The sequence below is a fragment of the Uloborus diversus genome, unplaced genomic scaffold, assembly GCF_026930045.1.
Source record: "Uloborus diversus isolate 005 unplaced genomic scaffold, Udiv.v.3.1 scaffold_776, whole genome shotgun sequence".
Lineage (NCBI taxonomy): Eukaryota > Metazoa > Arthropoda > Arachnida > Araneae > Uloboridae > Uloborus > Uloborus diversus.
Window position 1 is genome coordinate 318 of NW_026558985.1, and position 15,049 is coordinate 15,366.

The 15,049-nt window shown below is 32.8% G+C and overlaps 1 protein-coding gene across 1 annotated transcript; it reads left to right on the plus strand.

Moving 5' to 3' along the window:
- Nucleotides 1–466: 466 nt before the first annotated feature.
- Nucleotides 467–12,656, plus strand: LOC129233885 (isocitrate dehydrogenase [NADP] cytoplasmic-like; the record flags this gene model as incomplete). Its single annotated transcript, XM_054867814.1, has 8 exons — nt 467–627; nt 3,757–3,903; nt 6,033–6,100; nt 7,228–7,296; nt 7,967–8,118; nt 9,283–9,423; nt 11,682–11,844; nt 12,343–12,656. Coding segments are annotated over 8 exons (983 nt in total), but the record flags the coding sequence as incomplete, so codon positions are not given.
- Nucleotides 12,657–15,049: the final 2,393 nt, after the last annotated feature.

Below are 15,049 nucleotides of genomic sequence, written 5' to 3' on the forward strand. Positions count from 1 at the left end.
TATTGATGCACCCTGTTTAATCTGTATCACACGTATATACTATAGGTATATACTAGTACATAAGTTTATTTCCAGCATTAACACAATTCTCATATAATTTTATTTTGTTTATTGGTCTTCATCTGAAAGTGAATTTCATAATACAACTTTTAAATTGAATACAAACTTTTCATTTTGATTTTTGAACTTACATAGGCAATAGGAAAGCTTAAAAACAGTGGCCACCGCTTATATGAATCATGTTTGTTACAGTTTTGATTCAGTACAGTGGCTAATTCAATAAAGCTGGATTTTGTTCGTTTTTTTTCACGATTTGATTCAATCAACCACTGATTCAATTAACCAGCATCCACTGTAATAGCTTATATCGAAGAATAGGTCAATACATACCTTAAAGTAATGTAATCATATTTCTATTTTTTTTATTGAAATTCATAATATAGTTCACTCTTGTTGCTTTTTCCAGAATTCAACTTGAAGCAGATGTGGAAATCTCCTAATGGTACAATCAGAAATATACTAGGAGGAACTGTTTTTAGAGAAGCAATTATATGCAAGAATATTCCTCGTCTTGTGCCTGGCTGGACCAAGCCTATTATTATTGGCCGTCATGCATACGGTGATCAAGTAATGTATTTATTTAGCTTTGTAAATTTACATCCACAAATGAGGTAGTGAGAAGCAAAGGGATGCAAGTGGCAAAATTAAAAAATTGGAGATAACCAGTACACATTGATAGGTGAACCCCTCCTCAGTCTTGGGGCTAGAGATGGTACTAGTAGCCCTGGTAGGGGCTGCTGTATAGCATGATTTAGGAAAAAAATTCAACGAAAGTCTACCTAGGAGCTAATCTTTAAACGCGTTTTACTCGAAACTGGAACTGTCCACTTACATCCCTTTGCTTCTCACTGCCTCAAATGTTTAAACAACATTAGAAAATCAGTTTTATGGCGTATTTAAAAGTAATTAATGGATTGTTTTCAGCATATAATTTTAAACAGATTCTTTTTTTTTAAAGTCAGCAAAGCCAGCCGTTATCTTAAAACATATTTAAATATTAAATTTTTGAAAATTTAAAAATCTTTTACAGAATGCAGTTGAGGCAGTGAGAAGCAAAGGGATATAAGTGTCAAAATTAAAAATTTGGAGATAACCGGTACAAATGGTAGGTGAACCTCTCCTTTGTCTTGGAGCAAGAGATAGTGCTAGTAGCCCTGGTAGGTTCTGCTATACAGCATGATTTAGAGAAACATTCCAATGAAAGCCTACCTAGGACCGGAACTTTTAACGTGTTTTTCTCAAAACTTGAAAATCTCTACAAACATGACTTTGCTTCTCACTGCCTCAGTTGAACTCGATTAATACGGACTGACAAAAAACCACAAATCTAAAAACTAGTACATTCAGAAAAATTAAACTTATTTCTTAAACTTGAATGGTTGTGGTAAAAAATTGCAAAAGGAAGATGAAAATCATCAATTGCGAGACTTTTGGTCCTCAATGGAAGATACAGTTTTATCTCCAAACATCTTCGGACAAACAAGTTTATGGGCTTTATTCTATGCGCAAAAGAATTAACATTTTCTTCTCAATACTCAACTGGCCTTATTTCTTAAAAAAAATGTTACAGTATTCAATCTCAAACGTTTTCTATAAAGAGGTCTGAAATATTTGTTTTTCTTAGCCGAGAAGAAACCCCCTTTTCAGTGAAAAAGAAGCGAGCTAATGGATGAAAAGACATTGGTATATTGCATGTAGTTCTGCCTTAGCCCTGTCTTAGGGACGATAACTTACTGCTAAATATCCAAGTATTGCCTTCAATTCCAAAGTAAAAACCGCACCATACTGAGGACACTCGCTAGTGGGATAAATTTACTTTTATCAAACAGTTTTTGGCTCTCTCAGCTTGAATGAGATGACATCTGCCTGCAGCTTGGTTATTAACTATTCTAGACTGATGAGTTATAATAAGAACAAAACTGCAGTCTCTGGATGTGATGTCTATGGTTTTAGCTTCTGTCGGATGTTATTTTCTCAATCATCTCACTTCTTTGGCGTTGAAAAACGGGTTCCTTATAACCCCAAAAGACGCGCGTGAAGTTTTCCTGATAATTTGTGCTTTTATGTTTTTTTTTAATCTTAGACTAAATTCACAGTTAAAAGGGGGGAAATTTTTTTAGCATTTCCTAAAAAAGTAGCCATTTTGGTACACTTTGACTAATTTGAAACAGAATAAATGAAATGTTTTGCCTATTTTTAGCCTACTTTCCCAGTAAAAGTCAGAAAAAGAAGAAAAAAGCATGAAAGAAGGCTTAATGCATCTTAAAAATATCGTGAAAAACAAAAAAAAAGTCAAAAATAAATAAAATAATTAAATGAATATTGAAAAATTAAAAATTGGAAAGTAGGGTATTGAGATGGGGAAAAATGTCTGTCGGTCTGTCTGTCTGTCTGTCTGTCGGTCTGTCTGTCTGTCGGTCTGTCTGTCGGTCTGTCTGTCGGTCTGTCTGTCTGTCCCCCCCTAATAACTTTTGAATGAATAGTCCGATTCGAACAAACTTTTTTTTGTTCGAAAGATCTCGGCGAGGACACCTCATTCCCATATTTCACTTTTTGATTTGAACTATTTTTTTGTTCAATTTTGAACAGTTCAAAAAAACTTAACATTAGCGCCTACGGGGAAATTCAAAGCAATTCCAAACTGTGAGGCGAATTTGCTTCAAACAAACTTTGTAGGAAAAAGCTTTTGATAAAAAACTTGTATATAAGATATCTTTTTGATTTGAACAATTTTCCGTTCAATTTTGAACAGTTCAAATCCCTTAACATTAGCGCCTACGGGGAAACTGAAAGTCAATGTAGATTCCGTACTTGAAGGCGGATTTACTTCAAACAAACTTTGTTGGAAATAGCTCTTGACGACCAACTCCCGACTCCGACTCCGAGAATTTAGGGGGACCTGACACTGACTCTGACTCCTGTTCCCGACAGTTAATCGGACTCCGACTCCCCGACTTCGACTCTGACTTCGTAGCTTTGGCAAACATTTATACACGGAGGACAAATGACTGACTCCGATTCTTGGATATTTGACTCCAACTCTTTTATCCCAAAATGAGATTGACTCCGACTCCGACTCCGCTGCTGTGGTTTTAACTGTGAAATAATTATTGTTGATATGATTTGTTTTTATTTTCACGCTAAAGTTTTAATTTAGGTATTTAGTTTTCGGTGAATAAACTCGTAAAATATGCGCAGACGATTTTTTTTTTTTTTTTTTGACAATGAAAATTATTTCTTTAAGTTGACATTTTATTGTTTTTTTTTATTTTGGTAAGTGCATTAATTCGTTTAAAAAATTATTTTCGGCAACAGGGGAAAAAGAAGCGATTTTTTTTTTTATATGATGTATTTATTTTAATGAACTTATTATTATTTTTTCGTTTTGAAAGCTGTTAAAAAAATTTTTTTAATGGAAAGAAGTGTATTAGCTGCTTTGTTTAAAAGGTGCTGCTATTTTATTTGTTCGTTTTTTTTGAAGAAAAGTAAGGAATATTTTATTCCTAGAAATCAGCTTAAAATATTAAAAAATATATGTTTGAAAAAATTTGCGATTTTAGCTATTTTTGAGAATATTGATCAGGTACTAGAAAGTAGTATGGGTATACGGGAAAGTAGGCTCGTCTAGTTCTAGACGGAACTTCTTGTTTTGAAATAAAGATTATATTTTAATTGCAAATCTTTTTTTTCCTCTAGTATCGAGCTACAGATTTTGTTGTTCCAGGACCAGGGAAACTGGAAGTTACATATACGCCTACTGATGGCACACCTCCTTTAAAGTACACAGTATTCGACTTTAAAGATGGTGGTGGTGTATCTCTTTCAATGTACAATACTGACAAAGTAAGTTTCTCTACTTATGCTTTAATTTAATTTTTTTTATGTACCAAAAATAAAGTTGATTTTGCTTTTTTTTGCTCAGACCCGGATCTGCGTACCCACAGACTCCGCAGTGTGAGGGATGCATCATTAAGGGGCCCAACGGCCCAAGAAATTGACAAACAAAACTTTTAAAAAAACTAGCACTAAGGCTTATTAACGATGCAGTGCTGACCTCTGGGACGGGGCCCTACAGGTTTTATTGTAGGGGGGCCCAAAATTAATAGATCCGGGATTCTTTGTGCTCTTTTTGTCTTACTATTTCATGCTTGCCATTTGTACAACAACCACGCTCAACAGATGGCAGCACGAGCCCAGTTTCCTTTACGGAAGTGTGTAAAGTTTTCCGGTTGACGCGGAGCTTAACTGTTTTCCCAGAGACTCGTATCATGCTTGCCATGTGGTAAAAACACGTTTTTGGACTCTTGCTTCGACGACTGAAATGCTGTGCCACACGAATTTAGATTGATTATGTTCAAGTATTAGTTCAATGTTTTGGTCATGTGTTTTTGATTAATAATGTTTACTTAAGCTTGTGATAATTACCAAAACATCAACAACTAAAGTACTGTTTTTTTATGGGAGGTTCCTGGAGTTTGAGCATTACTCTCAATTGTGTGTAGGATGTAAGGAACTTGCATTTGACTGTACTTTGGAGGATTATAAAAAGAGTTCCTATTCTTCCCTAAATAACAATGATAAGTTCAACATTGCTGCGTATTGCAATCGGCTGCTGGATTTTTTTCCTAGTAGATGTTGGCAAGGCAGATATGCTATTTCACCAACTTGTGATTAATTTCTATGTGTTTGTCTTTTATAACTTTTGCCTTTGTAATGTATATCTCCTGTGGCCCTCCTAGCACTAGGTGTCGCCCAGAGAGATGGATCTACCATGAAAGTTTAAAGTTTCTATGTTGGTGCCAATCAAAGTACCATCTAACTATATTTTGCCAAAGTATTAACTCAAGTAATTTTTTAACTACTACACAATTGTTGCAAGTTGTAACGTTTTCATATTTTATGATTATGTGATGATTGTCTCTGCCTTTTTTGTGCATGTTTTGCTAAAATCGTTTTGTATTTTATGTGCTCATAATAGGCATTAATGATCTGTTATATAAGTAAGTGATAATGTATTTTGAGTAATTTACAATTCATTTATCTTTATCAAGCATGCAGTTACTCTAAATCCAGTTTTTAAATGCAAATAATTGTATGTTTCTAAGTAGCTTTCTTCATCTAAATTTTGGTTTTTTTCCTCCTCCAATCTAGTCATTCCTTTTGTTTTCTCTTGCCACTTTTAATTTGCCTCTAACATAGTAATAGTAGAGCCATTATGTATGTAGGCCGAGGCATCAGCTTAAGTTTAGCCATTTTGGATTGAATTTTCCATTATTGTGGAGTTAGGGTTACCAGAGCAACGATTTGGGTATTTGGCCAAAAATTATATTTTACTTAATAAGCAATTCACACGTTGCTAATGATTGCTTGCAGTGAACACTCACCAAATGCAACACTTACCAAAAAAGACATCCATCCAAACACGCGCTCCAATCCAAAATGGCTGATATTAAGCTCATGTGTTGGCTCTTATATTGTCACCTCAGAGCAACAGTACTTAACAGTGTTGCTCTGAGCCGACGATGTATAGGGGCCTTAGGTAATAACAGGGGCGCCCATATGGGGGGGGGGCTCGCCCCCCCCCCCCTTAGAAATTAGAACTTCCTTGTTTTTAATACTTTTTTCTTTGCAAAAATGTAAAAATATTTCTTCTCCAGCCATTAATGAATAAGTGATTAAAAATGTCCAATTTTAATGACTCGAATCTGTCCTGAAATTGGTTTTCACGGGGAAAATATCCTGCTAAACCATGGTTAAAATATCTGAGCCCCCCCCCCTTACAACTTTGCATATGGGTGCCCACGGGTAATAATATGCTAAACAATTGTTAACAATTGATTAAACAATGTTAATTTATAAATAAATTATTGTTACTATCATCTTATTCAAAAATATTTGAAGTGTATTTTAAACAGTTGCAGCCTGAAGTATTTAATAAAACCAGTTTAAAAAAATTAATTTGTTTTCTACAGTCTATTACAGATTTTGCTCACAGCTCCTTCCAGTATGCTTTGCAGGCAAAGTATCCTCTATATTTGAGGTTAGTGAAGTTTACAAAAAAAAAAAAAAAAACTCTATTCTTTTAGTAATTTGTTATGAATAAATGGTTGATTGAGCACTGTCATTTGAATTTCTGTTGATTGCATAATTTGTCATTATGACTTCTCAATACATTTTTTTCTGACATTGGGGCACTTGTCTTTTTTGACATTTGCCTTTTATAATTCCGGAATAAGGGACATTTCTTAAGAAGCACCTACTAGGTAACCACAACCACCCCTTGACATAGAACAGTACTTTTTTTTACTCATGCGCTGCACCTTATTCTAAGATGAATCTTGCAGGTCAAAACTCATATAAAAATAAAATACATTTAAATCTTTGTAGGTAACAATATGGAAAAATCAAAAAGAAAAGTAAATTGCAAACCAAGAATTGTTATCATATTACATGACCTTAGCTACATGCTTAGGGAATATTTTTCTTTTTTATAGGGAATTTTTGAGCCCATTGCCCTCATGGTAATGCGGTTTAAAAAGACTGTTGTCCTCATTCAAGTGAGGATTTTTTAGGGACTAATTTTGAGATTGTAGGATTTTCAGGAACTGTTGTCTTATTTCTAATGATATTTATGAGGTCTGTTGACATGACACTGTTTTGGGACTCTTGCCTTTATTTTAATGACCCTTTTAACAATATATACCTCCTTATTCATTCGTGTATTGGAATTTTTGGAAGTCAGTTTATTTTTGAAATTCTCTTATTCGAATGGGGAATTTTTTAGGAATTAATATCCTAATTTTACTAAGGATTTTTAGGGACTGTTGTGACTATTCACGTGGGAAATTGTTAGTTGTTCAGATTAAGCTTAAATGCTGAACACATATCACTTGACACAATTTTTGTTTTTTGATAGGTGCTGCAAAGCCAGCCAAATCAGCTACTATAGTCAAAACAAAACAAAAAAAAAAGTATTATTGAAATTTTCAGTAGATCTGATTAATTTGTTATCCATATTAAAATTTCAATTTGAAAAACTATTCCAATTTTTGAATTTGATATTTCTTTTTACAAATATGTTATTTATATTAAAGGTAGTTTCTACAAACTACTTCAATTAAAATTTGCTGTCTCACTCATATATTAATTTTTGTAACTTTTATCTAGTACAAAGAATACCATTTTGAAGAAATATGATGGTCGCTTCAAGGACATATTTCAAGAAATATATGAAAAGTTAGTTTTTTTTTTTTTTTTTGTATTACATTTGAATCTACTTGTGTCAATGTGTATAATAATCTTTAAATTTGTGCTAGGATACATATTTGGGAGTATTAAGACTGACATTCTGAATCTGATTTTAGTAGAAAATAGTCTGCTTTTTTCAAAAATATAAGAAATATAAAATTTGAGAAAAATTATTGGTAAACTTTTTACTAAATTCTATGTTGCTAGTAGCATTTTGTATGAAATTTGAGTTAGAATTTTCAGATGTCAGAAGCTATTATGAAAGAAGAAAATTAAAATTTGTTAAAGGGCGATTCTCGAAAAAATGTCCCATGTGTAATGCTAAGGTTTAAATTTTTTCCAGCTAACCAAAGCCTTCAAAAAAAAAAAAAAAATGCTGTTGGGGAATAATACATGCTTTAATATACCATTAAAGCATAACAGCTACTCCTATATTTAATAGTTACTTGAATAAAATTAAAAAAACTTAGCGTTACCCATGGGACATTTTTTTCGAGAATCTTCCTAAAGTGAAACATTGAAAACTATATTATCAGCACTTAGGAATATATGTACACGATGCTTCAAAAAAAAAACTTATTTTTATATCTGTCAAATAAATTTAATTTCAATTTGGCTAAATGAAATAAAGCACTGCTTTTCTGTTTTATCTTGTTAGAGAATATCAATCTCAATTTGAAGCGAAAGGAATTTGGTATGAACACAGACTTATAGATGACATGGTAGCTCAAGCAATGAAGTCTGAAGGTGGATTTGTTTGGGCATGCAAAAATTATGATGGAGATGTTCAGTCCGATTCAGTTGCGCAAGGTAAAATGTATAAGTTTAATTTTCTTTCTCAGTCTTAAATTGGCATGCAATTTAAAAATTTCATAACAAGCCTTTATTGAAATATGAGAAATTACTTTTTAAAAGATTTTTACATTTTACATGTTTATTAGAAACTGTTTAGGAACTTGAACTACATTTTCAAAGTTATACATGTATTTTCAGTATGCAATTAGGATAGCATTTACAGTTTTTTTCACCTTTATTTCCCCCTGTAAACAAACTAGATGATGAAGTTTAGAAAAATACTGCATTTATAAATACAATTTAAGAAATTACTCGTTTATTACATATTTTTGTTTTTCTTTAGTAAAAGTGGTAGAAAAGATTTTAACCTACATTAGTAATTTCTGCTATTTGTTAAAAGAAGGATTTTGAAAGACTTTTCTTTAAATTTAGAAAAATCAAATTTTTACTAGGCCATCTTTTGAAAGCATGAAATCATTTCTAAACCCAAATTCATTACACTATATATTAGAGTTATGCCCCAATAGGAGGTCATTATGACCTGCTGAAAAGTTCCTTTTTTAGCAACTTTTATCTGATCTGGAATCATGGTGACAATATTGAGCTGCTTTTTTTTTTCTTAATTTTTTAATAATGCCTAATGTATCTTCTCATTAGATGTACAAGTAGATGTTATTTAGTAAAATTCAGTTTTATTCAATAATTTACGAATCCCCCCCCCCCCCCTCAAATTTTAGTTCTGAGTGCTCTGACAGTATACAGTGAAGCACTGTTTATGTGTTTCTCTTTTATATGTTTTAATCATTTATGTGTTTTTTAAATTGGTCCCTGCAGAGTTCAATGCATATTACATGCACCTATAATGCGTTTTTTCCCTTTATATGCTTTTTTTCATACAGTCTCTTCCAAAACATATAAACGGTGCTTCATTGTATGTGTAAGGAAAAATAACTTTTGAACTCATAGAAATTTGTTTTTCACATATTTATCAGAATGATAAGTTAAGTCAGTATGAGAAAGTATAAATATTTATGTATTAAAAGAAAAACAAATTTTTTTTTGCTTCTGCATTCAGAAAAAAAAAGTCTTCTTCTATATCCTGCTAAGGTTTTCCTCTTCAATTTATTTTTGAAGTTGAATGCTTTTTAAGTGTGGTTTTCTAAACTGACCCTTTTGTAGGATATGGTTCATTGGGCTTGATGACTAGTGTATTAATATGCCCTGATGGAAAAACTGTTGAAGCAGAAGCAGCGCATGGCACTGTAACTAGGCATTATCGAATGCATCAAAAAGGACAAGAAACGTCTACTAACCCAATAGGTTTGTGTTTTATTTGATTAGTCGAGTGTTAAGAATATTAATGTATGTAAAAAAAAAAATCTTGAAAAAATATGGGTCAATTTTTTTATGTTGGTGTTATTTTAACATAGTTCAATCAATACCTCGAACTTTTATGTAATATTTGGGTTTAATAAATATTGGTTTTTGCATAATGTGTACAATAATACATGTTTAAAACAGAAAGAGACTAAAATGATAAGAACTGAAAATATACTGAAATATCGATGCAAGGCTGCTGAAAACAAAGCCATGAAAAAAAAAAATTCAAAACAAGCACACTTGACATTATCTGGTTTTCCACCCTTTGACCACCTGCTTGCTGGTTAACATTTAGTTTACTGTTCTGATTTTTTGAAGGCTCTTGGTGGAGGTTGCATGTAGGTTGTTTTGGACCCTATTTGCAATGCAGAAAAAACCTTGTGAAAGTGGGTCTGGTTATAACACTTAACTCAACTCCAGTCCTTGCTTCAAGTTTTTTCTTCAGTTTTAGCCTTCTCATATTGCAATTCTTTTTGTTTCTTCATTTGTAGATAAATGAAGTGTTTGTTTTGAAGAATTGTAAAAAAATTGTAATATGATAAGGCTAAAACTGAAGATTAACATAAGCAAGGACTGGAGTCATCAGGTGGGATAACTAGATCCCATATCACAAAGTTTTTTTCTACATTGCAAGTAATGGGTCCAAAACACATGAAATCTTCCCCAAGAGCCTTCAAAAAACCAGAATACCAAACTAAATGGTTAACCAGTAAGCAGGTGGTTAAAGGTTTTAAAACAAGATTGTGCCAAGTGACAGTGAATATATAAAAGTACAGTGCCAAGTGACCATAGTGAAAACTAGGTTAAAAAAACTTTTTTAGAAGGGGGAAAATAACTAATCAAACTACATTAGACAATTTTCAAGAAAAATATCTCACTAGACTTTCATAACTTGGGAAGCATTTCCGTACTTTAAATGTAAAGTAAACAAGGTGAGAATGGCACATTAAAGGCTATCTACAAATGAAGTCATGTTCGGGGGGGGGGGGAATCATGAAATTGTGAGTTTGTGACAAGGTGGAGGGAGGAGGTAACAAGATGTGACATCACTCATTTTTACAAGAATATGTTTAAGAAAAATAGCTTGACATGTGACATAGGCGTGTTGAAAAAAAGTGACATTTACAGACAACTCCTTATTTGAATCTAAATTACTTTTCTGTCATTTATGCTGTTTATTATCAATTTCCTTCTACTGATTAAAGCATTACAAAATGCCTTAATGTAAATACTAGAACTCTGTGATATTGGCCAAATACCAAATTATGTAAAAGTTGAATGATTGGAATTTGACTTTCAATGAAAGGTATGCTTTTTTTTTTTTTTTTTTTGTCTGAATGAATAACAAATATAATGAAAAAAAATGTATGAAAGTTATCTTTTAAGCTGCTGTGTGTTACAGGTGCCTGCTATTTAAGAGAAAATGTATGTGATGTTCGAATAATATTTGAATATACATATACTAAAAAAGTTTGGAGAAGGTTTCATAAGGAGAAGTATCAGTTCTGGGAAGCTGTAAAATGAATATAATATTTAAAAAATGACCAAAAATATTACAATTGTTTAAATGGAAGAATTTTTCTGATTCATTAAAGTTATTTATTGATCCATTACTGTTAAAGAGTTGTGATAAAAATGAATTCAGCAGTCATTTGTACATACTTCTTTTGAGTCTAGGCTTGCTCCAGCATGAGGTTTTAGCGAATGCTGGGGTTGATGCAGTTCTACCCTCTAAGCGGTGCCATAGCCAGAAAAAAAAATCTATGAGGGAATATCTCTCCTGCAGCCAGAATTACCTTCTGGAGGGGTTTTTTTTTTTTGATCAAAACAATCCATAAATGTGCAAGACAATCCAAAACATGTATAAATGTCCACTACTGCGTTAGGATTGACAATAATGTAAAAATCAAGACCTTTGGGGGGTGTTTTAGCCCCAAAACCCCCCTCTGCTGCACCAGTAGGGAATATGATTAGGTTTAGTCCTTTTCTATGGGCAAAAAAGGTAAATTTCTGGGTTTCGGTTGAGAATGCATCACCGAATCTCTCTTACCCCACGGATACGCCACGGGTAAATAGGATAATGAACACCACATGTTTTTTAAAACTGTTGTTCTTTTCATTTTTATTATTTCTCTGATTGACTTCTTATCCAACAAGTATTATACTTGCATTCATTTGTTTTAAAAATGCTTTTTTAGCCTCAATATTTGCTTGGACTAGAGGATTAATGCATCGAGCCAAGTTAGACGGCAATTCAAAATTGGATGAATTCGCCAAAGCTTTGGAACAAGTTTGTATAGAAACCATTGAATCTGGTTTCATGACAAAAGATCTTGCCATTTGCATCAAAAGTTTAAAAACGTAAGTGCATAAAACGTTATTTTTATGTTTACTTTTTTTTTATCTGACTATTTTATAGTACCAAAATTGGTATTTTTAAACTGTCAATCTTGAATTTCACGGGATAGAAGAAATGATCTAAGACACAGAGGTTTTGATCAAAATTGCTAAAATAAGCATTTGGAGCAAAATCGAAGACTTTTGTGACATGTTGTGATTACATGTTTTACTTATTTTAATGATTATATCGATGGCAAGTTTATGGAAATCTTTTAGAACAAAATTAATCGTTCAATGATTGTCGTTCAAAAATGTTGCAATTTTTACTTTTTTCCTGAAGCAAAATAATTTAAACATTAAAAGGGCATGAACAGAGAGAACACAGAAAAATAACTGTTCTGGAAGCCTCAAAAGTAAAACTCTAAAAAAATTTTAATGCTTCTAACTTCACTGTTCCAAAAAACATCAAATTCTCTCTTAAAATAACTCTTTACTGACTAAAAAATATCTTTATTTCAGTGTTACAAGAAGTGACTATTTGAACACGTTTGAATTCATGGATAAACTTGCAGAAAATCTGAACAAGAAACTGCAGGCATGACTGAAAGAAGCAAGTAAATTGTAGCATGGAATTTATTGGCAATTACATTAAGGGCATCTGCTTTGAAACATATATTATTTCCTACTTATCAATATCAGTATTTTTCAACTGAGTTGCATCTGAATTTATTTTATACAGTGATTGTGAGAATTTATCTGTACTCAAAACTCCTGTTGATCTTGGGGAAAATCTCTTTTTTACATATTGATATTTACAATAAAATGATTATTTACATTTTTTGTGTGTGGGTCAAATCTCTTTTTCACAAATGCGATTTAAGAACAGGGAATTTATTTAGAAATATTCTTATCCAAGATAACATTTATTTTGTTGATTTCCAAACATTGTTGTCAAGCCCTCTCCCGCCAGGGGGAGGAGGAATAGCACAGCCCCCCCCCCTGTGGTGCATCTCCCCCCCCCCAAAAAAAAACATGAAACAATGGCTTGAAATTTTTAATTGCGCTGTCTGCATCCTGAACTGGGTCAAATACAGGGTGTCCCAAAAGGTCGTTTACAAACTTAACATGCAAGTCTGTCATGTCATGATGAACAAGATTAACATAGGAACATGTGCTTGCAAACGCAATGTTGGCGCACTACATGCACTAAAGTCAGACACTAACGGATACACGACATGTCGCATATCTCTTACACAAAGACGATTTTACACAAAATTTTAGTTTTTATGGAAAGCTTGAAGCAATTGCTAAAATTTGCGACCCGCCAGCTCTCATAATCACGTTGCAACGACAACGCAGCTATCGGTGAAATCTTGTCGGAATAGATCGTTATTACGACGGTCGGTACTTTGTCGTTGCGACGCGTGTATGGCAGTTAAAGGCAACAAATTTCAACAACAGCTATTAGCCTTCCTTGACAACTAAAATGTTGCGTAAAATCATTTTTGTGTAATAAATATGCGACATGTGTGCATCCGTTAGTGTCTGACTTTGTGTGTATGTAGTGACCAACATTGTGTTTGCGAACGTATGTTACTATGTAAATCTTGTTAATCATGATATGACAGACCAGCATGTTAAGTTTGTAAACGACCTTTTGGGACACTCTGTATAGCCTTGTCAGCACTTTGATGGTAGTGTCTTTGTGTCGTACAAGGGTACCTATCCTTCTTAAGAGTGATGTCCCCCCCCCCCCCCCCCATCTCAATAACGCGACTCCCAAAATGAGATCAGACCCCTCTAAAATACCTCTTTCCAAAAGTTTCAGTGGTGTAGTCTTCGCTATGACCCCCTCCCAGGCACCTCTGCGTTACAAAACAAGCGGATATGTTTACTTGTGTACATGTTTTTGCAGCTCTATTTTTCAAATTCATATTTTTTTAATGAATTTCAGCATGAATGAGTTATAAATTAATATGACAGATTGAGTTTGACATCAGAAAATTGTATATGTAATTCACAACATCATGAAGTTTTTTGAACCAGAATTTCAGCCAAGAGAAAAATTCAGTATTCAGATTTCAACCTGCATGAAATTTCAATTAAATATCCAAATACATAATAAAATTAACTCTTTTATTAAAGAAAAAATAAATTTCATGTTAAATCTTTCTGCAATGCGATTTTGAATTACAAAAAAAAAAAAAAATTCCATTGCGGTGAAGTGATTTGATGACATTACTAATTTTGATGAATTATCAATTACATCGATAACATTATCATAAAATTTTATCTGATAAGAATGAGGAGAGCTAAAAATTTGCTATGAGCTTGTAGGTACTAATTTTTGCATGCATCTTTTGCTCATCATTCATTTATAAATACAGTATCTTCTGTTTATTTTCATATTATGAATGCATAGTCTTCTGCTTTTTTCGTCTAGAAACCTGCATCATTTTCTTAAAATTACAATTTGATTGAAAACCGGTTGAATTTTTATCATCTTGTAAACTACTCATTTCTTCACAAATATTATTCAGCGATTGGAGCATATTCGATCCCAAGTGTAAAGCAATGCGCTTATAAGACTGCCATAGCTTATCATTGTCCATATTTTGATTTCCAAGTCTACAACGTTGATTATAATATGTGACGCAAATATCAGTTAGAGATTTCATAAAGTCCTTACTGCATGCTAAGCCATCTTTATCTTTAGAATTGCTGATGTTTGAAATATCCATTGGCTCATTAAGTATCTCATCTAAATGAGTAGTGTTTTCTAAATTTTCAGCTTTCCCGTTGCATTCTTTTTTTGGTAAAAAGGGATAACCGTTAGTTCCGTTTGAATTCTCGGGATTTTTAAAATTATTTTCAGCGCATTTCAACTTGTTCTCACCATTTTGATTTATATTTGTTTCGAAGAAGGAATTTCCGACGTCCTGTTTCGTTTTTTCTTCTGAATTGGTTGCTCCATCATGGAGCTGGTTTTCTGACAAATTTTCCTGATGTAGAGTTATTTCTTCTGAAACAAAATCGTAAGAGTTGATGACAAATGAGTTTTCCACATTTTTGGTAAAGGAAGACACAACTGTCGTTTGGCAATTTTCCTCTTTTGCATCAGCAACAACTGATATCTCCGACTCGGTAATCGTTTCTTTGCTATCCACTTGAAAGAATTGAACACCTTCTGAAATTGCATCAGAGTTCGGAAATAGAATAAAAATTT